The sequence below is a fragment of the Trichosurus vulpecula genome, chromosome 4, assembly GCF_011100635.1.
Source record: "Trichosurus vulpecula isolate mTriVul1 chromosome 4, mTriVul1.pri, whole genome shotgun sequence".
In the NCBI taxonomy this organism is placed as follows: Eukaryota; Metazoa; Chordata; class Mammalia; order Diprotodontia; family Phalangeridae; genus Trichosurus; species Trichosurus vulpecula.
In genome coordinates this window covers 42,819,504-42,842,355 of record NC_050576.1, presented here as the reverse complement: position 1 = coordinate 42,842,355, position 22,852 = coordinate 42,819,504, and the positions used below count along the sequence as shown (strand labels likewise).

General features: G+C 40.2%; 1 protein-coding gene across 1 annotated transcript in view; it reads left to right on the top strand.

Annotated features, from left to right (window-relative positions):
• Nucleotides 1–22,852, top strand: part of HS2ST1 (heparan sulfate 2-O-sulfotransferase 1) — a 226,120-nt gene that overhangs the window by 191,005 nt on the left and 12,263 nt on the right. Inside the window, exons 3-4 of the mRNA XM_036753980.1 lie at nucleotides 6,679–6,764; nucleotides 14,845–14,983. Coding sequence (XP_036609875.1) covers nucleotides 6,679–6,764; nucleotides 14,845–14,983 — 225 coding nt within the window. The remainder of the gene's footprint in view (nucleotides 1–6,678; nucleotides 6,765–14,844; nucleotides 14,984–22,852) is intronic.

Genomic DNA, 22,852 nt, shown 5'->3' with positions numbered 1-22,852 from the left:
CATTAAGGAGGATTTGGGAAGGCTTCTTGTAAAAGGTGGGATTTTAGGTGACACTTGAAAAGTTAGGGAAATCAGGAGAAAGAGATGAGAAGAGAGAGAATTCCAGGCATGTGCCGTAGCCTTTGTCTCAAGTTAGAAGATCAAGTATCTTGTGCCAGAGGCAGCCAGAAGGCCATTGTCACTGAGTCAAAGAGTCCATAGGGGAGACTAGAAATGTAGGAAGGGGGCAGTTTATGAAGGACATTAAAAGCCAAACACAGGATTTTATTTTCAGTTCCTGAAGCAATAGGGACTTTCTGGAGTTTAATGAATAGGAGGGTCACGTGGTCAAACCTGCACTTTAGGAAAGTCTCTTTGGCAGCTCATTAGAGGATAGACTGGGATAGGAAGAAACTTGAGACAGGGAGACCAGCCAGCAGGCAATGGAGGTGAATCATGTTGTCTGCTGCCAGCCCCCTTGTCTTACTTTTTTTCTCTCTCTAATTAAACTTTATGTTCAGATCTGCATTCTTCCCACCCCACCTCACCCTACCCTCAGTTGAGAAACCAAGAAAAACAAAACCTTTTGTTAGAAATACTTGTTGTCAAGCAAAGCAGATTCCTGAATTGGCCATGCCCCCAAATTTCTAAGTCTCTGCTTTGAGTCCCTCACTTCACCTATCAGGAGTTGTGTAGCATGTTTCATCTTGAGTCTTCTGTAATTGTGCTTGGTTATCATCACTTTGTTCATAATTACGAAGTCTTTCAAAATTGTTTCTCTAAAATATTGTTGTTTATTGTAGAAATTGTTCTCCTGGCCTTGCTCGCTTCACTCTGCATCAGTTCATACAAGTCCACTTAGATTTCTCTGAAGCCGTCTCCTCCATCGTTTCTTATAGCGCAGTAGTATTGCATCACATACATAGACCGTAACTTTTTCAGCCATTCTCCAGTGGAAACACTTCAGTTTCCAATTATTTGTCAACACAAATTGAGCTGTACATATGTGGTCTTTTCTTCACTCTTTGATCTCTTTACTTTAGAGAAGAAGTATATGCACTTTAATTGATTTGTGGTCATAATTCCAAATCACTTTATAAGATGGCCAGATCAGTTCACAGTTCTCCCAACAGTACATTAATGTGCCTGTTGTCCCACAGTTCCTTTAGTATTATCATTTTCCATTTTTGTCAGCTTTGCCAGTCTGATGAGTGTGAGATAGAACCTCAAGGTTGTTTTAATTTGCATTTCTCTATTTGTGATTCAGAGCATTTTTTCATATGGTTCTTGATAGCTTGGATTTCTCCCTTTGAAATTGCCTTTTGATATCTTTTGACCATTTATCAGTTGGCTTTTATTATAAATGTGAATCAGTTCCCCACATAGCTTAGAAATTAGACCTTTATCAAAGAAATTTACTGCAAAAGTTTTTTTTTCTTTTTGTCCTATTTACCTGCTTCTCTTCTAATTTTAGCCGCATTGGTTTTGTGTGTGCAGAAACTTTTAAATTATACATGGTCAGAATTATTCTGTTTACCTGCTGTGATAGTCTCTATTTTTCATTTGGTCAGGCACTATTCCGTTAAACAGATCTTTCTGTCTCATTAAGCTACCCTTTTCAGCAAAATGACTCTGATTTTTTTTCTGCATTTTTCAATTAGGATTTGGTCTGCTATATTTTCTGTATCTTTATGGAGGATGTGTGTTGGAGGAACTGAACTGTACTTCTTCCTGCTACTCCACCAGCTTAGCTTTGACCTCCTTATCTTTCATTGATGGAAAGTAGAGTACTTAGTACTAAGAAAACAGTAGGGAGTATAGAAAGAATCAAAGGAGTGGCTTAAGTTACTTAGTTACTTAAGTTACTTATAGCTTATATTTACATGAACCATAAGTTATCAAGCACTTTAAAATTTTTTATTTTTAATTTATGGAATAAAACAAGCATTTTTGCAAATACTTTCTCAGTTGATTCCCACAATGAGATCTGTCATTTAGGTAAGATGAGTAACATTTCCCTCATTTTAGAGAGAAGGAAATGGAAGTCCATGGACAGGTCCAGCCAGGTTAGTCCAGTGTAATCCTCCATCCCTTCCCTCCAGCTTCTCTTTGATTCTACCTGGAGCCCAAGGAATTGCATAATGAGGAAGAATTAAAAAGAGGAGAGTGTTGGAGGAGGCCTGAAATTGAGAATACAGATTGGAGAGAAAAGGAGCTGGGCTTGAAGCTGTTACCAAACAGGAAGCAACAGTCCCCGAGTGAAATGGAAGTACTGGTAAACATAGGTAGAGAAAACGGGGACCCAAGACATGAAATGCTGAGGTGGAAACAAATGGCGGTGAGAGAGTCAGGCCACTATTTCTTGAGAGGCTTTTATTTCATTCTCCTTTTCCTAGCATGGGGCATTTTCCTGTTTTTAGTGGACTACTCCCCCCATCCACACCTCCCAGTCAGTCAATCAGCATACATTTATTAAGCCCTTACTTTACTTGGGGCACCGTGCCAAGTGCCAGGAGTGCACAGAAATGTAAAATACACAGCCTTTAGTTAGCCAGTCTCCTTCTCATCTTACCTAATGAGTCGATACTTCAGTTTATCCGTGATCTCATCAGTTTACTTTCCCTCTACTGGTGCAGATCCTCACTCATCTTTCCTATCTTGTGCAGTTCTTTCCCAAGGACATGTACCTCTTCTTCCCAATGCTAGATTACCCTGATTTGAGTAACTATATTATTCAAAATACTAAGATTTTTTCCCTTCAAAATATTCTGTAATTAATAAGCTGATCATAATGATGTAGAGGTGTGAGCTAGTCTTAACTGTTCAAAATGGGATCCAGGTAGTCCAGACTCCTGATATTTTACTCTATAGTCTAACAGCTTCTTCTGATGGACATGATAACCTTGAAGGTCCCTTCCTGCTCTAAATCTGTGACTTTCTGATGCCTCCTTTGCAAAGCCAAGCATTTTCTCAAGACCTGAAATCCTGTGTGTCGGTAGCATGATGGTAATAGCAGTATCTATTGTCGCTCACTCATTTCAATAGTGTTCGACTCTCCGTGACCCCTTTTAGGGTTTTCTTAGCAAAGATACTGGAGTGGTTTGCCACTTCCTTCTTCAGCTCATTTTACAGATCAGGAAACTGAGGCAAGCAGGGTTAAGTGATTTGTCCAAGGTCACACAGCTAGCAGGTATCTGAGGTCAAATTTGAACTCAGGTCTTCCTGACTCCAGGCCCAACACTGTCTACCCACTGTGCCACCAACCTGCCCCTAGTGATGACTGTACTCTCTTCCTTTCAAATCTTGCTGTCCTTTTCCATTATTTGTGTGAGATGTTCATGAATTCGGACAGCAGAATGTTTCATGTTGGAGAGAACCACTATCTTCCCCCCCCCCCCCCCACACACACACACACTCTCTCCTGAGCTATGTTACCTTGGACACTTCTTGTAACTTCTCAGGATCTTTGAAAAGGAAGGGGTTAGTCTAGATCTAAGGCTCCTTTTAGCTTTCAGATTCTGTCCCTCTGTGAAGAACACCCCTTTTCCTTATTGCTACAAGCCCTATTTGTATTATCACAGAAATAAAGTCAGTGGGCATATGAATACTCTCACTGCAGGCTTGATATTCCTGTTCTGGAGCGACACAGACAGATCTCAGCTTAACCAAAGCAACAGTCACTCTGTGGCCCATCCCCCAGACTCAGGATGACCTTTGGAGTCCCGGCAAATTCCAGAACTTACCTGGCCTCCTGAAATCTTCTGTGTGAGAATATGCCTCTCTGGGCCAAACTTAAAGAGACCCATCAATTAAAGTGCTGCTCCTCAGCCTCTAAAGTTTGACTCTGTGTAGTCCCTCCATGGAGAAAGAAATGATAATAACTAGCAGTTGCAAAGCATTTTTCTTAAAACAGTCCTGTGTAGGAGGCATTGTGGGAAGGGGCGGGGGGTGCTGGGTCTGAGTCAGGTCTGGGCTTCAGATCCCAGCTCTGACTTTAATTAATGATTTACTCAGTTTTGTAATATTGAGTAACTTACCAAGTTCTCTGGGTCACTTTCCTCATCTATAAAATGGGGAGATTGGACTCAGCGATGGGGCTCTAAGTCCTGGGAGTGGTTTTATCTGAAATGGTATTATCTCCGTTTTAAAACTAATGAGGAAATGAATGGAAAGATGGGGCTTGTCCAAATTCAGTTTCAGTGCCATAGGGACAACTCGAACCCGGGTCTTCTCTAACTCTGGTGTTCTTGCCAGCGCATCATGATGTCTCCAGAAATGATATTCAGTCTCTACTTAGTACGGCCCCAGACCACCAGAAGCCACACTTTAACATACTCAGCACCATCAGCTCCTTTCCTCATTTCTTTCCTCCCCTTCCTGTTCCATTTCCCCGCCCCATTCCCTTCTCTGTGTCTAGAAAGTAGAACGGAATTGCTGTAGGACACTGTGGCCTGTTTATTGTCTTCTGTGGAACCGCCTCTCTCCACTAGGCTACCTGAAGCTAGAACTGGCATTGAACTGAGTTTCTTTCTTAGAATCAAACCTTTGCATGTGCCCTCCTATGGGTAACAGTTATAAAACTGGCAGTGCTTAGAGCACCAGTCCTGGGGACAGGAAGACTCATATTCCTGATTTCATATCTAGCCTCAGATACTTACTAGCTGTGTGACCCTGGACAAGTCACTTAACCCTGTTTGCCTCAGTTTCCTCATCTGTAAAATGAGCTGGAGAAGGAAATGGCAAACCGCTCCATTTTTTTTCTTTGCCAAGAAAACCCCAAATGGGGGCCATGGGGAGTCAGACATGACTAAGACAACTAAACAACAACAAAATTTGGGAGGAAATATTTTCCAGATTATATGGTCTTTATGTTTTTCCTCCCTCTCACTTCATGTCATCTAACTTTTTCCATTCCTGTTGGTACCTCACACTAAAAGATCAGCAGGAAAAAGAAAGCCTAGAAAGTGCAGAGAAATCTATTTTAGTAAAAACTTTGGGAAATGAAGAGGAATATAAAAGGAATGGCTAAAACGGAGTCTGGGAATTATCTGTGCATTTCATCATTATCACAGATAATTGAATTTACCGTATCTTCTCTTCAGGTTTTGTTTCATGGAGAAAAAATCCTTTATATGAAGACCAAGCTCATATTAATAATAACTGATATATCCGACTTCATATCCTCCCAGAAGAAGCCCAATAGTTCTTCCTAGTTTATGAATCTTTAATATTTTCTCCCCTGGTACCATATTGGTCCAGAAAAAGGGTGCCACCCCTAAAGTGAGATTTCTTTGAAAGGAAAAAAATATGTACGTGTATAGCCTGAAAAATTATGTCAGCTGCCAGCCATCCTCAGATTTTATACAATTCTGATTTGGGGACACAATGCAACCTGGGGTAATTGTGGTAAATATGGTAATGTGCCCTCTCTCCCAAGCCCTCTTGGCTTTTTGCAGTCCAGGTTGTCTGAAATGGGACATTCTCCCGAATCTTCACATCTTCACCTGGCCTTGCCACATCTTGAGGCGTTATCTCGGTTGTAGCTGGAGGAGTTTACTGCTCAGCAGAGGCTTCCTCTTATCGTCTGTGAGTGCTCTGTGATACGGCCATGTGACTGGCGCTACCCAAGGATGCCTTGCACTTAAGATTATTTGATAAGTTGTCAGGATTTTTCAGCTCTGTGCTTAGTGACTGAGGTCATATCTTACAGACTGTCTCAGGGAGGTCCAGAGCTTGTTTCTGGCACTGTGTCCAATCCCTGGGAGGCATTCTTAACCATTTGCTGTTTCTCATGTGAGTGATTTACCCCTTGGAAATCAATTCAGTTTTCCATTTCAGAAATTGCGTATCACCTTCTTGCAGCTGGAGATACTCAGATTTATCAAATTCTCAGTATTAATCAGGCCACCAACTTTAAAATACATTTCCCAGGTTTAGGCCGGTAAATATTGGCCAATATGTTATTTTTAGTTCTGTTAAAGCCAAATGAACAGTAATTGAATATCTAAATCTGTGAGCCTTGCACATAGTAGGCACCGAATAAATGGGTGGATTTAATTGAATTATGTTGATTCAAAAAATAAATTGAACTTACCCACTTTATCTGTTTTCTTCATCGTTATCCTCATTAGTGGCCTTTGAACTCTCCTCTTCGTTGTTTTAAATTCCTTACAAACATCTGCTTATGCCTTAATCAAGTTTTGTTTGAAGGTTTATTCACTTTGTTTCATATGGATTTAGGCTACCATTTTTAGTGTTTGTGCTTAAATATATTGTTCGCAAAAACAAGTTCCCAGAAGAATTTTTACTTAATATGCATAAAGCATATCTTTGCTGCAGTGTGATCTACTGCCTGGTCCAGCCAGCTGGGCAGGGAGGGGTGTGGGCAGGGGAAGTGGGGAGTTGTTCTTGTCCATACTGCTGCATTATAGGTGTCTGATTTGTATCACAGTTCTTTCTGCATTGTCCTTCCTTCTGTTTTTTTAATGCCATGTAGTAGCTGTCTTTAAATCAGTAGCTACATACTTTTGAAAGGAGCATACTTCTCTCTGTGTTAAGATTTAGCTATAGGTTTGAATCTGCATGAGTATCCCAAGTGTGTGTGATGCTTTTAAGACTTTGAAGGGACCATATTGAAGTTAGCTGCATTTTCCCAAATTTAAACTATACCCAAATGATGTGTATGTTTCTGTTTTTCAGGTGCGCTTTGTGAAGAACATAACTTCCTGGAAAGAAATGAAACCAGGGTTTTATCACGGACATGTATCTTTCTTGGATTTTGCAAAGTAAGTTACCCAAAAAATACATCCTCTAGAATATTTTGTCCTTTAGCAATCAGAAATGCTTTTAATTGGTGTTTAAGTTTTTGTGATCTCAGTTTTCCAAAATAAAATATGAAAAAGGACCGAGTTGCCAGTTTTAAATCTGTAATTCTAATAAATGATGCTGTACCTTCTTATATATCACTGCCCTCTAGTGTTCCTAAATTGACAATTCTCATATCTATTAAAATTAACAGGCTTTGAGTTTTCTTTTGATTTGAATTTTTTTTTCAATTATTCATCCTAATCAGTCTTGCAGGACAGTAGATAACCCCGGCCCCGAATGCTACCAGCCGTTTTCTTTGCATGACTGGAAAGCCGCTCTTATTAGAATACTAGATATTCCTCCTAGAGACTGGGCAAATCATCTCAGTGACAAGCCTCATTGACTAAAGGAACGGGCAAGCAAAACCTGCTCTCCCCCATGACCCAGTAATCAGGACCTGGTAAAATGCTTCTGCTTCTCAGCAGGGTCACCTTGAGGTTGATGTGACGCTGTCTCTTTGCCTAAATTATTTTAGTCTCGACATCCTGACCGATTGAGAAGTGGTCTGAAAAAGAACCACTCTTTTGTTCCCATTTTCCTTTAGCTGTTTTAGAAATAGATGATTCTCTTTTATTCTCCTTGTTTTTATTTTTTGGGTTCAAGGTATAATCACCAGAATTCGTCACTGCCATCCAAGGAAAGCTCCATAAAGTTACAGTGCAGCTGACAGGGACCTAAGTCTGCGTGTGGCTCCCTCTAGAGTCTATTTGCACCATATTAAGAATGAACCAAGAAACTGTTGGCATTGAATAGTCTAAACACACACCATTTGGACTCATTTGAAAGTTCATTCAAGTATCCCTGGTAACTTAAGATGATGCACATTTGTAGCCTTTGTGAAAGCGGCTTGAGACCTGAAATTGAAATCCTACCCCTTAGAACACCAGGCATTAACTTCAAAAGCACCATTAAAAGAAGAACTGAGATCGCCACTCATCACAAAGTACAATAACGAATTTTATTATTTTGGTTTATGACATCTCTCTCAGAGCTTTCCATTGGTGGTCGCGACTTCAAAGTAATTCGCCCCCAGGCATGTGCCAACTTTAATTAAAGGGACTTAAACAAGAAAACGGCATTGATATCAGACTCTCCATTTAGCTTTTCCTACTTTGAAGGATTAAAAGACAAAAGAGTATAAAGAAATCTTTTGGTTTTCACCAAAAGTTTTAATAGGAGCACACATTAACATGAAGCCTAAGAAGCCTTAACTTTTTGGAAATCGTGTAATTAAAACTGAATCTCTCCCCAAAGATCATGAATATAAAATGACACCATTCTTCTTCCCCCAGTGTTTGGAAGCCACTCAGTGAAATGGTCGGGTCTTTTTGTGAAGTTGGGTATACCTTTCTCTATAAATAATTCATACAGTAGTATTAAAAACATTTTATAGGCGGCTTTAAAATAAACTAATTATTTTTCTTTTGGAAAGGCACCTACCCAATTTTACCCACTCCATTCATATGCATATTTTCCCTCCGGGCTGCATTATCCTTGAAGTAGATGTTTGTTAGCCTTTCACCTAAATGATTTATTTCTTCCACATGCAGCTTGATTTCTAATACTTGAAGTTTTCATTATTAAAATATATATTGAATGCTTTTTGCTTTTGGCAAAAGACTTGTACTTAGAAAGAAGATCTGAAGTATTTTCTGGTGTTCTTGTAGTTTGAAGTGTAAAAGCTTTTAGGGGGAAAAAAGTATCCTGTTTATTAAATACTGTTAGAAAACTTTTTTGTATAAGACTGTTTCAACATGAGTGAGTTTCATGTTATATTAGAAGTTAAAAAATTGCAATGAAAATTCTCTTTATTAGCCTTCTGATATTTAAAAGTGATCCTTCCGCCTCTGCTCAAAGTATTTAGTCCAGAAAAATTGTAGATCTACTGGGAAGCCCAGCTCTCTCCCAGATTTTCTTTTCTTCTTTTTAAAGTCATCGCCAAAATCTTGTTGAATAATAACTTTGTTATTAATACAAGTTACCGATGGACAGGAGAAGAATTTTTTTCCATTTTGTTGTTCAGTCATGTCTGACTCTTTGTGACTTCATTCGGGGTTTTCTTGGCAGAGATACTGACGTGGTTTGCCATTTCCTTTTCCAGCTCATTTTACAGATGAGGAAACTGAGGCAAATAGGGGAAAGTGACTTGCCCAGGGTCACACAGCTAATAAGTGTCTTAAGATTGGCTTTGAACTCAGGTCTTCCTGACTCGGGGCCCAGCACTCCATATACTACTGCCTAGCTTCTCTAGGCTCATTTTTATTTTAAAAAAATAGTTTACTTCTGAAATCTTTCTCTTTTTGCGTGTGACTGAGTACTTTATAAAGGCAAAATACATGCTCCCTCTAGGAGAAAAGGAGATACTTTGATGGCGGGAGCTCTACGTATATCCAGATAGCTTTGTTAGAGTCTTAAGTGTCCAGTGTATGACCAGGAAAATGTATTATTAGGCAGCCAGCCAGGAAGATAACAAGGCCACTCCCTTTGATTTTCATTTGGATCACTGAGAAACATTTCTTTTATCTGAAAGTCATTTTCTCAGCTCAGCCTGTGTTTTCAGATTTTAGCAGCAGAGAAATATAAGTAAATCTGCTATTTTATTTCTGGTCATTTCTTCTTCCTCTCTCCCCACCTTTTCCATTTCTTCCTTCTTGTTTCTAGTTACCTATATATTTTTTCTTAATTGGGAACAAATTAAGAAAAAGAACTTTCAAAATAAGTATGATAAACATCACAAATTTAAAGGATATTTTAAACTTTAAAGCACTTTATACTTTAAGATACTTTTCACAAGATAAGAACAGCGGGAATTTTTACTGACCCAAATTTCTTTTATCTTTTTATAATAAAAAAATTATCACTTATTGAAAAAAAAATTTAATAGATTTCTTACCCCATCTTAACAAGAGTAACTCAAGTTGTTATCACTAATCATTTTCACTGCTTTAATTTTCTATAAACCTACAAGAGAAAACATTTAAAAGATATTGACCCTCTGGAAAGCACTAAATCTAAATGAAAAAATGACCAGTCAAAATAAGTAAATTGAATTTTTTTTTTTTAGTTAGGCCAGCTTGTCTAGAGTCACTTGGCCCTAATTATGCTATAGTTTCAATTAGCCTGTACTGAGACTTTTACATTACAACTACCACGAGGTCACCTGGTCCGTGGTCATAGTCAGTAGCAGGATTCAGGTATGATACTGTTTTCATAAAATATACAAGAGTATTCCGTTTTTATAAGTCTCTTTGCCATGAATTCGTATGAAGATTTCATTTTTATTCATAATATTGTTGGGAGTATGCTTCTGGTTCCCCTGAAGTGTATATGGGTTTGTTTGTTTGTTTGCAGTAGATCCTTTTCTCTTCTCTCCATCACCTCGGCAGCAGCTTTTCTTAGCTCTTATAGCAAGGCAAGTAAAAGCAGAAATGTCAGGAACAGAAACACCTCCCTGAATGCTTCAGTAAGTCTTAAAAAAAAAAACATAAGGAAAACTCAAGGAAGAGTTTCAGACCCAGAGTCTTTCTTTTAATGACCGGCATTGTGTGGAATGTGTCTTCGTTGACTTGCACCTCTGGGTTGAGCCCTTATCATTTCCTGTCTATCTGTACTTGATACCACCCTGAATCCAAAATGGTACATGTGGTAAGGCTCTTCATTTTACTTTTTTCAGGGATCTGTAAACAGGACCGATGATCTTTCAGCTGTCGTATCAGATGGCTCTGCAGTGTTCAACACTGTTGAGAATCTAGTGCTTCTTGGAACTCTTCTCTCTTGGTTTTTGTGACTTAGTACTAACCTCTCTTCTCTCTGGACTTTGGGAATTTAGACTAATGAGGACAAGGGATTTGTTCAGAATGTATGGCCCCAACTTTCTTTCTCACTTCCAGTCAATACCCTGCTTACTGTGCCAAAATGCTAGACTCTTGGAGGGTTGGACCAACTGGAGAGTTGGCTTGAACCCATTATCCATGCAGCGACGGGCCCTCTTACTACCTTTAATGAGTTCAGATTGCTTTTACTCCATCTTTGGTACTGGCAGAGCTGGAAAATTTGAGTGCTCTGAGCTGGTGACATTGTTAATATAAAGATGATAGAGAACTGAAAAGGTACTCCAAAGCTAAAGGAGGCAAATGTTTTCCCAACTTTTTCAAATCCAAAGAGAATAGTCTGTAAACTATATGCCAGTGAGATTGACTTTATTTCCTGACAAAACCGTAGAATAATTTATTAAGACGATGATGAATGTTTCTAGAAAAGGAAATGATGATCACACAAAAAAAACAACATGGTGGGGGCAGGTGGGGTCCCTCCAATTGAACAGAGAAAGTAGACCAGAGTATGGAAGAACGTTTCTGGGTGTTGGGCAGATGAGCTCAGTGTTTAGCAACGAATGGATTACCTTGTTCTGCCAGCCTCTTCTGCGTCCAGCTAGCTACCAGGAGGGGAAGGGGAGGAAGGAGGAAGATATATACCCACCCCTAGGCTATGGGTAAGCAGAGGAGGAGGGGAAGGAAGTGAACTAAAGGCAGCTAGATGGCATGCTGGGTCTGGTGTCAGGAAGACCCGAGTTCAGCTCCATTCTCAGACACTGTGTGACCCTGGACAAATCACTTCACTGCTGCCTGCCTCAGTTTCCCCATCTGTAAAATAGGGATAAGAATGGCACCTACTTCCCAAGGTGGTTGTGAGGGTCAAATGAGATAATATTGGTAAAGTGTGTAGCACAGTGCCTGGCACATAGTAGATTCTTGATACATGCCTAATTGCCCCCAATCCCCTTCTGTGCTTGCTGTGATCCTTTCAAAACCCATTAGATGAGCATAAGCCTCCCAGTTTTACGCTTCACTTGGTGTAGTCTCTGTGGTTACATCTCCTGCACTCTTGTGTGAGTTTTACACGTGAGTGGAAAGCTCCCGCTCGAGGGACTCCTTTAAGAGCCTTCTAGGGTTTTTTGGTTTGGGGTTTTTCATCTGTGTCAAATGGCTTTTTGGAGACTGCAAAAAGTACTCAGTGGGATGGAGTCTCTGTGCTTTGCCATCAGTGGCACGACTGTGAAGCTGGGGTCTGCAGAGTCAGACATGCTGCACCTCGACTCTGCCAGTGTGGCGTCATTTGGGTCCTCTTTGAGCCTGAAGGACCACGCCTGCCCCGACCTGCCTGTTCTGGCCCCTCCTCAAGATAGTTTATACCAATGGAAAAAAACAAGGCAAACAGGGTTCACAGGGACATCTTCAGTTGTTCTGTTTGTTGAAAGTGCCGTCTGTGATGTTTTTCCCCCTTTTCTTTTGGAATGTTCTCCTCTGCAGGAATGAGATCTAGCTTGTATTTATCCATATTTCATGTCTTGGTATGATCAAAAAATTCATCAGCTAGACCCTCTCCTGCAAATGATGAGCCTGTATTCAGAGCTGTTTCCTGCAAGGTAGAATCACCCAGAACTTGGGATAGTGCCTTCAACAATTCAGCGTCACTTCACTGTTGCAATAAAGAGACCCTTGTGCATAGCAGCTGCTAATTGAATGTTTGTTATATCAGATTAAATTGTTAACCAGGAATTAAGGGCAGAGGCTATGATCACAGAACTGTTTTACTCTGTACAACCACAGAACTGTTTTATTCTCTCTACAAACCACTATTTACAAGGATTATCTCTATAATTAGGACCAAGCTGTAATTAATTGAGCACAATATCACAGATAAATTTTTACTAGTTTTAGCATTCCTCTCTTTTACATCTGAAGTCAGGGTATTTCATTGCCTTGATGTACCCATGTGCATAGTCCCCAACTAATGAAAGCACCATTCATACAAATGACCTCCCTAAGCCAGGAACAGGCTTCCTCTGGAGCCCTGCAAAGTGATATATTCATGCAGTAACAGGGATAAACTGGAGGTGGAGATATGTTCTCCATGCACTCACATTCCCCCTTCAGTCCCCTCTCAGTAATGCCAGCAGCCAGGCATGATCTGGGATCCTGGCACTTACATGTTAATTATTGAGTCTTGGGAAAAGCTTTTTCTCCCACAAAAACAATGTTATAAATGATGGTTACCTTCTCATAGTCTCCCATAAAATGGCTCTTTGTCCCATAATGTAGCTGAAATATGTTCTTCCACCTCTCTCTCTCTCTCTCTCTCTGTTTCTCTCACACACACTTCTCCCTCTACCTTTCTTCCTTCACTCTCTCCCCTTCTCTGTCTGTCTCTATCTCTCCCTCTTTCTCTCTCCCCCTCCCCCCCTCACACACACACACTTCTCCCCCCTCAATCTCTTTTTTTCTTTCTCCTTCTATCTCTCTCCCTTCTTCCCTCCCTCTTTCTCATGGTCTTTATGCAATTATTTTTACATTTTTTTCATCATGTATATGTATACACATATAGTATCATATTTTATCACAACTACTTTGGGGGTTTATCTACCATTCATGGTATGTTTCTCTGGGAAAATGTATCCTGATTTCCAAAACAGCTAACTCCAAAGTCTCTGTCTCTGATCTATGAATATTGGAAGGATGAAAAGCTGTGTGTAGTCAATTTTAGTTAATGAGTAGCTGACTGGATAGTTTGCCAACTACCCAAGCCCTATATGCAATTTTCCTTTTGGTCATTTAATCACTGACTAAGACATAGTACATTATAATGCTAAATTATCATTAACAGTGAGTACAGTGATTTAGAAGAGAGAGGGGGAAAACCCATTATGTTACCAGGAAAGCTTCAGCAAGAGGTTGAACCGGGGTAAAACTTTGAAATATAAGTAGTATTTTGGATAACACTGCTTTTACATTATCAATGTTAAATGTTTGTTGAGTAAGCATAGAGAAGCTTACAGGGCCTATTTCAGGCCAGAGGGGCAGAAGTGAGTATGATGTGTGAGGGAGATGGTAAGAGACAGTCCTGATGGGAGTTCAGTATTTGGAATTAATTGGTTGATGAGGTTGGGGAGATAGAGTGGGTACTAGTTGATGGGCAGCCTTCAAAGTCAGGCAGAGGACTTTAGTTGATGTTTTAGATAGTCTTTTCAGGTTCTTAATGAATGACATGAGAGTGGTGTGTTTGGAAGATTAAATAGCAACAGTGTGCATTGGAGAGAGAGAGAGACTGGAAATGAGGATACCAGTTAGAAGTGTTTCACAAGAGGTGACACGGCAGCCTGGATTTAGGGTGGCGCCCATGGGAAGAAAGAGGAATGGTCAGTTCTCTGATGTGATGTTTAACGTTGAATAAAAAATAAAAAAACTTAGGGAAAAAGCTTTAAAAAAATAACTGGTGTCCCAAGTAAAGGGTTGTGATTGTACTATTAAAAGAAAAAGGGAAATTGGGAAGAGCGCTGCTTTGGGGGCAGAAAAAATTATCAGTCAATAAAAGAGTAATAGGAAGTTCATTCCTTTCCTACGGCCCCAATGTTAATTCAGATCAGACCCAGCACCAATCTGTCACTAGCAATGTTTACCAAAGCAGAATCTTGTGTAATGCACAGAGGTATATTCTAGATCACCCCAAGAAGGCAGCCCCATAATAGCTCTCTGCCTGGACTTTTGCTGTTTTCATTGATAATATTTCTCTTGTTTAGTGAAACAGACAATTTTAGAAACATATTTAGTGTCAAATAAGGTTTTGTTGCCTTGTCGGCTAGAAGCAAGTCATTCTGGGATGTAATAAAGAACTTGGATGCTTTTAAAATGGCAAACATTAAGGTTCTACCAAAGAATCTATACTCTCTAATTTGGGAAGGAATTTTTCTCCCCAATTTAAAACCTAATGAAGGAACATTATTAAAATGGATGCTATCTTTTCCACTAGAGCTTGGTTGTGTGATTTCTAAAATCCTTCTTCCTCTTTTGTTCTTCAGCTTTTATCTTTTACTGTTATGTCTTGTCCCTTTTTTTGTCAGGCCTCAAATGCACATAAATCAACAGCTGCTTCATTTGCACAAGCAGCCTCTGAAGAGCCCGACTTTGACAAGACATTTTGTGTGGTTTTGTTCTGTTTCAGATTTGGTGTTAAAAAGAAGCCAATTTACATTAATGTCATAAGAGATCCTATCGAAAGGCTAGTTTCTTACTATTACTTTCTACGATTTGGAGATGATTACAGACCAGGCTTACGGAGAAGAAAACAAGGAGACAAAAAGGTAATACTTAATTTTGAAGATTCTTTTTAAACGCAAAAATGACTTTTCATTTTAAAGTTATTTGCCTTATCGAATTCGGTGAATAGCATTCCAGTGTTTACTTTTTAAAATAAAATATTAATTTAAAATCTTTTCTTAATCCACACATACAAGCTTTGACAGTATGTCAGTGTCACGTAGACCTAGTAACATTTAATTACCAAAATATTAAAATCATTCCTTAAAACATTGTGGATCTTTCATCTGTGTCCATCAGCATTTCAAGGATCTGTGATTTGTTCAGGGGTGGGGGCTAATCTTTGCACCACTGCAGATCGCAACCCCTCTCTGCTCTGGTACATGTTTGCTTCACTATCTTCTGTAGTAGTTTGGTGCCAAATGGTAGTTTAGTACACTATCAAGATTAAAATTTAGTTTTTACAAAAGTTGAAAATTCACTGTCCTTCCTCTTAGTAATGGTTGTTGATACCAATCCACTCTCATTAACTCAAGCAGAGCTGTTTTGCTCAAGGATCCTTTGGTCAGTCTCACAGACTAATGCAGTTTTCAAAACTGGAAGAGATACCAGAGGCCCCAGAGTTAAATTCTTTTATGTTACTGATAAGGAAACGGAAAGGCAGAAAACCTAATTGGTGGCACGAGTAGACCAGACCAGACTCAAACCCGATCTCCACGCTCTGACTCTTAGCTCCCACTTTCTCTTCTGCTGGCTTCCACCCCAGATTTTGCCTGGTTTTATGGGAAGTTACTTTTGTAGCTCATGACTTGCTATTTAAAGTTCCTTTGTGGAGATCGTTTTGTTTTTGTTTTTGTTTCACTCTGTGAGGATTCCATGAGAGTGGAAGCGTGATGTCACCATGTAAGGTATAGAGGTCTGGCCTCAAAGTCAAGATACACCCGGGTTTGAGTCCCAGCTCTGACACATGCTGGCTGTAGGATCACAGGCAAGTCACTTGACTAGTCAGTCCCTCCAGAAATTCTCTGTGACTGTAAAGTTGGAGAGCAGGTTCTAATATGCATTGCTAAAAGGGGTTTTCTTACCAGAAACAATGTTCGCTCATGATTCTAAATCTAGACCACCAAACCCCCTTTATGCCTACCCTCCCCAAAAAAAGAATAGGAAAAGAAAGAATTCTTTGTGTTGTGATCTCTCTTCATCATCACCATATATCACTTTACAAATATTATCTCTTTTTGTCATCCCAACAACCCCAGGAATGCTATTACTATCCCCATTTTAGGCCTGAGGAAACTGAGGCGGACAGGTTAAGTGACTTGCCCAAGGTCATACAGCTAGTTAGTGCCTGAGGCTGGATTTGAACTCAGGTCTTCCTGAGTTCAAGTCCACTGTAGTGCCACCTAATGCCTTTTTGTATGTAAGTGCAGTGAAAAGATACATCAGACTTTTTGTAAATGTTTTTCTCCTGTGAGGAACTTTGAGGGGTTTATTTAGGTTCCTGGTACTAGGAATAGAAATTCTCAGTTTTATAAATCCAGTTTCTGATTTAATAACTTAGATTGGCTCTTAAATTTTCTGAGGCACAGATTTCTCTTAGTTTCATGCTTGTGTGGTGTGTGTAGTCCTCCCAGTTTTAACATTGCATCTTTTCTGTTATTTCAGGCAAATTCTATCAGTCTTAACTGCTGATGCCTTACTTGTTCTCATCGAAGTAGTGTTGATGGGGCTCGGGGCTGTGAAGGTCTGCAGAGGGGCCTTCCTTCTTAAGGAGTTTCTCATACATAAGAGTAGATGATTGAGGCACTGCCATAGGACCAGGGATTGCATTCTTAGTGGGAACTAAAAAGGGGAGAAGAAAGAGCGAGCCAGAAAAGGGACCACAGGGACCCACCAGTTCAGTCCCTCCTTTTGTGGATGGTGAACAATAGTCATTTGAGCACTGGTGCAAACATGGGGCTTGAAAATTCCTAGAGGTCATTGTTTAAGCATGGGTCGATCCATGATTTCATCCTTTTTTGTCCCATTGGTTCTGTAAGGGACAAAGCTTTCTGGTCTATTGTGCTGACAATTGCTACCTTTCAGAGATCACAGTGGCTGCTTTTCAGTTGGTACAATTCTTTGGCTTCCGTATACCATAGATCAGCATCTTATTCAACAGGCAAGGACTAGTTGTCTGAAGGTTGTTGTTTGAGAGCTAGATTGCATTTATTTCAAGAAACATTTAAGCGTACAAGGTACTGTTGATACAAACATGAAAAATGACATTCTCAGCCTTCAAGAAACTAATGGATTTTTTAAAAAAAAGTCTTAGCAGACTTATATATTTTCTTCCTAAAAACTGAAACAATCTGGTGATAAACTTATATAACACAGAAATAATAGAAACAAAATGTAAATTAGCATTTCCCAAACTGTGTGACGCATGAAGCTGTGGTGTTCCATACAATCATACATTATAAAATTGTTCTTATATCCGAAGGCCTGCTTTGGTGCTTTATCACGGTATGGGAGTAGCCTAGAATTGCCCAGGGAGGGGGGCAGGGTTCGATTTACTTTTGTTTTTACATCACTTTCATGTCCAAATGTATTTTTCCCACCCAGAGAGCCATTCCTTCTAACAGAGAGTAAAGAGTAGAGGAAAAAAACAGTTAAGCAACTGGACAACATACCCGCAAAGTCTGACATAAGTGCTACGTGTTCCATGCCCGTAGCCCCCCACCTCTGCACAGAGCGGAAGGAGGAATATTCCCTCCTCTCTTCTTTAGGCCTAGTTTATCGTTCTAAAATGTCCAGTTTAATATTTGTTGTTGTTTGTTTACATTATTGTGTTTATTGTGTAGATTCTTTTCTGGGTTTTGCTTAGAGCAGGGGTGGGGAACCTGCAGTCTTAAGGCCACAAGTGGCCTTCTAGGTCCTTGAGTGCAGCCTTTTGACTGAATCCAAATTTTACAGAGCAAATCCTTTTGGCCTTAAAGCCACAGGTTCCCCGCCTCTGTCTTGGAGCTTCTCAGTTTGCCTGAGTCTTCTCATGCTTCTCCATGGTCCTTCAGTTGATCACCCCTTAGGACACAGCCACATCTCCTTATAGTCACATAGCACAATTTGTCCACTCTCTAATTAATGGGCATTTTCTTTCTAGTTCTCTGCTGCCGCAAATGTTTTGTTGTCCACAGGGCCTTTCCGTCTTTGTCCTCCTCGTGGTATGTCCTTCGCAGGGAGACCTCTGGTTCACAGGGAATGGGCAAGTGTAGGCGCTGTCTTAGCATAATTCCAAATTATTAATGGATTGGTTGAACTAATACTCGAGCTCTCCCAACAGTGTGCCCAGCTTTCCACAAGAGCTCCAGCACTGACTGTTCCTGCCTTTGGCCGTCTTTGCCAGCCTGCAAGCTGTAATGCTCTTGCATTCCTAGAAGGCAAAGTCAGCAGAACTCAATCCCTGGCAGAAACAAATTTGATTCACACTTGGCAGCAGGCTGTAGATGTGTAGTCCAGAGGCCAGGCTCACTCTCAGGTTAGCTGGCCACCAGGTGAAGAATCTTTTTGGCTATATCAACTCATGAGAAATCTCCTTCTAAAGTATCAGATAATTGTGATCTGTTTCAGTGGAAGAGAACAGTACCCACAAAAATGAAATCTTTTGATGTGCTGAGGTATAATTTATTACATCAGAATAACTTACTACATAAAACAGCTTGTTAGTTTGAAACTGGGTATTACCGTTGTTCGGTCATTTTTTCAGTCCTGTCGGACTCTTCATGACCCCATTTGGGGTTTTCTTGGCAAAGATACTGGAGGGGTTTACCATTTCCTTCTCCAACTGACTTTACAAATGAGGAAACTGCGGCAAAAGGAGTGAAGTGATTTGGCCAGGGTCACACAGCTAGTCAGTGTCTGAGGCCAGATTTGAACTCAAGAAGATGAGTCTTCCTGACTCCATCTACTGTGCCAGCTAGCTGCCCAAAACCGGATGTAGTCACCTGTATTTTGTTCTAAAATTCCCCAGAAGCCTCTTTTATTCATATATCCATTCCATAACCATAGACCTCCTGAGAGACTAGCACTTTGGGATATAGGAATATTTTTCCAGACCCAAAGTATTTCATGAACAAATCATTCAAAACACTTAAAATGAGATGGACTAAGCAAGCCTCACTTTTGGAAAATCCAGCTAATGCTACTTAATGATAGAATCTTTTACGGATTCTTATGATGGACATCAGGGCTGTCCAAGATGCGGCCTGTGGGCCCCATGTGGCCGGCAGTGCAATTTATGCAGCCACCTACAAGCATAGAAATTTACATAAATGCTTTAGTAAATGAAGCCGAGCTACCGCAGAGCTCTCGCTAAAATGGCAAATCAAAATGTATTGTCTATTGTTTCAATAAAAACCTAAGGTTGGACAGCTCTGATGTACATATTCATTAATTTTATTTTTAAATGTTACGAATGGGGGTGAAGAGTGAACAAGCATCTATTAGGCTTATTAGCATAGTGTCAGGCACTGTACTAGGTATTTCACAGATATTCTCTCATTTGAGTAGCTTCATAATATGATATTGAGATGGCTGATTACTTTGGCAAAAAAGGTGTTGACCTCTGGGTACCAGGTTATAGTCAGATGGCATCAACCTGTAATATGATCAGAAGCCCTCGAAAGACCGCGACCCCATCCTATTACTTTACATGTCAGCAACAGCAAGAATCATGATGAGCTGAGAACACTTCACTTTGGGACGTGTTTATTTTGCAAATGGAAGCAACGAGGTTTTAGGGGGTCCAGAATTAGTGACACCCACTTCCCACGGCCGCCTCCAACACCTGGAGAGCCGTGCCAAGTGATTCCCTCGACCTCCTGGATAGGATCCCCTAGGAGGCGGGATTCTAGGATTCCAGGATTCCATCTCACAGAGGCATGGCTGTCCGTAAAGCCCGCTCCAACTCCTTCCAAGCAGCACAGACACTGAGCTGTGGGTCAAAGCCATCCTCATCTTCATAGTGCGACCCTTCCATGCCTTCACGTCGTCTGGGATTTTTTTCTCTTTACATATCTCCTCCCTAGAGTATCTGCCCGTATGCTAGCAAAGCCTCCCCTTGTTCTGAGATTTGGTAGGTAACAGCACTCAGGCATTATTCATATGTGTTTTTTCTCACTGTCACTGATAGGAGTTGTGTATGTGAAGAATCAGAATTTCATTTTTCACTTTTATCTAATTTTGCTAATCTGGGGTACTAAGTTTATTATAATGTGCTAGATCAGGTAGAACTCTCAGTTGAAAGGTCACATATGAAGTTATCTTTTTCTTGTGGTCTGACAGAGGACCACGCTAACTTTAGCATGACTCCAAGCAACCTTTTTTTCCCCCAAAAGATCCATGCTAGAGCTTTTTATATTTTTAAAAAAGCCAAGTCTTTGTCTTAATTAGAATTTCAGTGATCATCATTTTTTAAATCATCTATTGAAGACGTTAGAGCACTGGATGCATGCAAAGCACAAGGCTATTAAAGTCCCTTGCTCGTTGATTATATTTCACATATATATTTAATACATACATGTCATGTATATCTATGTTAAATTATTTTGCTTGTTAATTACATTTCATATATACATGTCATCTTTCATGTATGTATACATTTTTAGTCTGGTTGCTTTTGTATATTGTTCTGGAGAGTCAGAAATTTGCTTTAGGAGGGTTTGTGATTGAAGTTAAGTTCTCTAACTTGGAATATTTTTCTCTGCAAATTTCTTTAAAGATGTTTGGAGTAACTATTCAAAAGCAATCAGACCAAAACATGATAAGCTGAAAATATACAACTAAGAAAGGGATTGGAAGGCCTTTGTTATTTTCAAGGCCCCATACTCAGTTTTGGAGAGCTAGGTGGCACAGTGGATAGAGCTCGAGGCCTGGAATTAGGAAGACTCCTCTTCCTGAGTTCCAGTCTAGCCTCAGACCCGTACCAGTTGTGTGACCCTGGGCAAGTTACTTCACCATGTTTGCCTCAGTTTCCTCCTCTGTAAAATGAGCTAGAGAAGGAAATAGCAAACTACTCCAGTATTTTCGCCAAGAAAACCCCGGATGGGGTATTAAGAGTCAGACATGACTGACACGACTGAAGAACAGACTCAGTTTTGCCATAGTTCATGAACTTAGGACCCCTTTTTTCTGGTTACCTAATATCTTAAGCAACTCCTAGATTTCTATGGCTTGAATCTGGCTGTATATACCAACATATTTCGTTTCCTATATTCTCCTATATAATCTCAAGTATTAACTATCCAAAGCTCTTAGTAAAAATATCATTTGTGGTGCTGGTTACTTGATAATCTAGTGTATGACACTGCTGAATATCTGTCTGTAGCATTTGTTAGGCTCCCTTCCAGGTATTCACCCCTTTGACCCTATAATAAAATTTTCTTCACGTAGGAAAGCAGTCCTGGCCATTCATTCCCTGGCTTCCCCTGCCCTTACCGGCCAGCTTCTCTAGGCTCCTCTGTATTCAGTGGCAGATCCCTACCTTTTCAGTGAAGCTAGAATATCTAACCGGTGCTCCAAGTGATGCTTCAGTTAACTCACTTCTGGCCAGGGCTAACACTCACAGAAGTAGATGGTCAGAGTAGTAGTAAACAAAGAAGTCCCAAAGAGGTATAGCCAGGTTGGAAATGAGCAGATGTCTGTGCCAAGACCCCTCCTTAAAATGGAGGTTTTGGAGTTCTTGGCTCTGCCCTCCAATCACTTTGAATCAAAGCATCTTGATGATATGAAGTTACAATACTTCTCTTTCATGGGTCTGTACTTGTGGGTACATAGACCACAACCTTTCACAACTTAAATAAGCTATCATTGGGAATTGCTTTAACCAAAAAAAAAAAAATCATTGCCAGGAATCCAGCCTAGAAGGGAACTTAGCAAGGCTGGACCTCAGCCATGTGGCCTGCCATTGGAACCATACTCAAAGCCTTTGGAACTTGGGTGGAACCTCCCAGAATTGCCTTGCCCTGCCCTTTAAGAACCCAGGCATCAAAGGAAGACTTCACTGGAAATATACTGTAGGAACACATTTTAAGAGAGAAATGAGCTGATAGAAACAGTGCCACAGGGGACTGACCTATGAAGGAAGTAAGACCAAGAGAGAATCGGGGAGGAGGAGGAAGGGCCCACCATGGCTAATACTGAAGCAGAAATACCCATCGCCATTTATCCTTCTTAGCCTAATTTTGCACCCCAAGTAAGACTAGAAAATAGGGATAATAGACAAATATTTATTATATTTTTATGCATTCCTTGGCTCTGTGTCCCTGAGGCAGAGATAGGCCCTTTTTATGCATCTGATCCCTCTTCTACCTTGCAGGTACCTCCTTCTGGGCTTCTGTGCACTGTGTGATTGTCTGAGTTCTCTTCAGCTCCCCTTTATCTGTTCATCTCCCCACAGTCCCTATTAGGTAGCACCCAAATCAGCTGGCTCACTTCCTCCCACCAGGGCTCTTCACTGCCCGCCTGACAAACAATAGACGGCCTCATCTCATAAAACGGCAAAGGCTTTTAAATTTCCTTGCCTGTCAGTTGTACTTTCCATTTATTGAATATCATGGTTCATACAACTTTAAAAACTGTTTGGATGGAATTTCTCTCTATAAAAAAGAGCCAGATTTACTAGCTGAAAAAGCTGATCACATGTTTGATGTTAGCCCTTTCTTTTCCTGGTAGAGTCGGCTGGTTACTGTACTAGAGGAAAGAGAGTCTTTATTTTGTTGGGTTTTTTTAAACATTTCAAGAGGGGAAAAAATACTTAGAAAAATTTCTTTCTCTGAATTGACTAATCTTTTAGTGAAGCCTGGAGGAAATAGATGATTTGGAGTAGATAGTCATTTGAGTGACATTTTCCTCTTGTGGTATATTCAGAGAAGAAG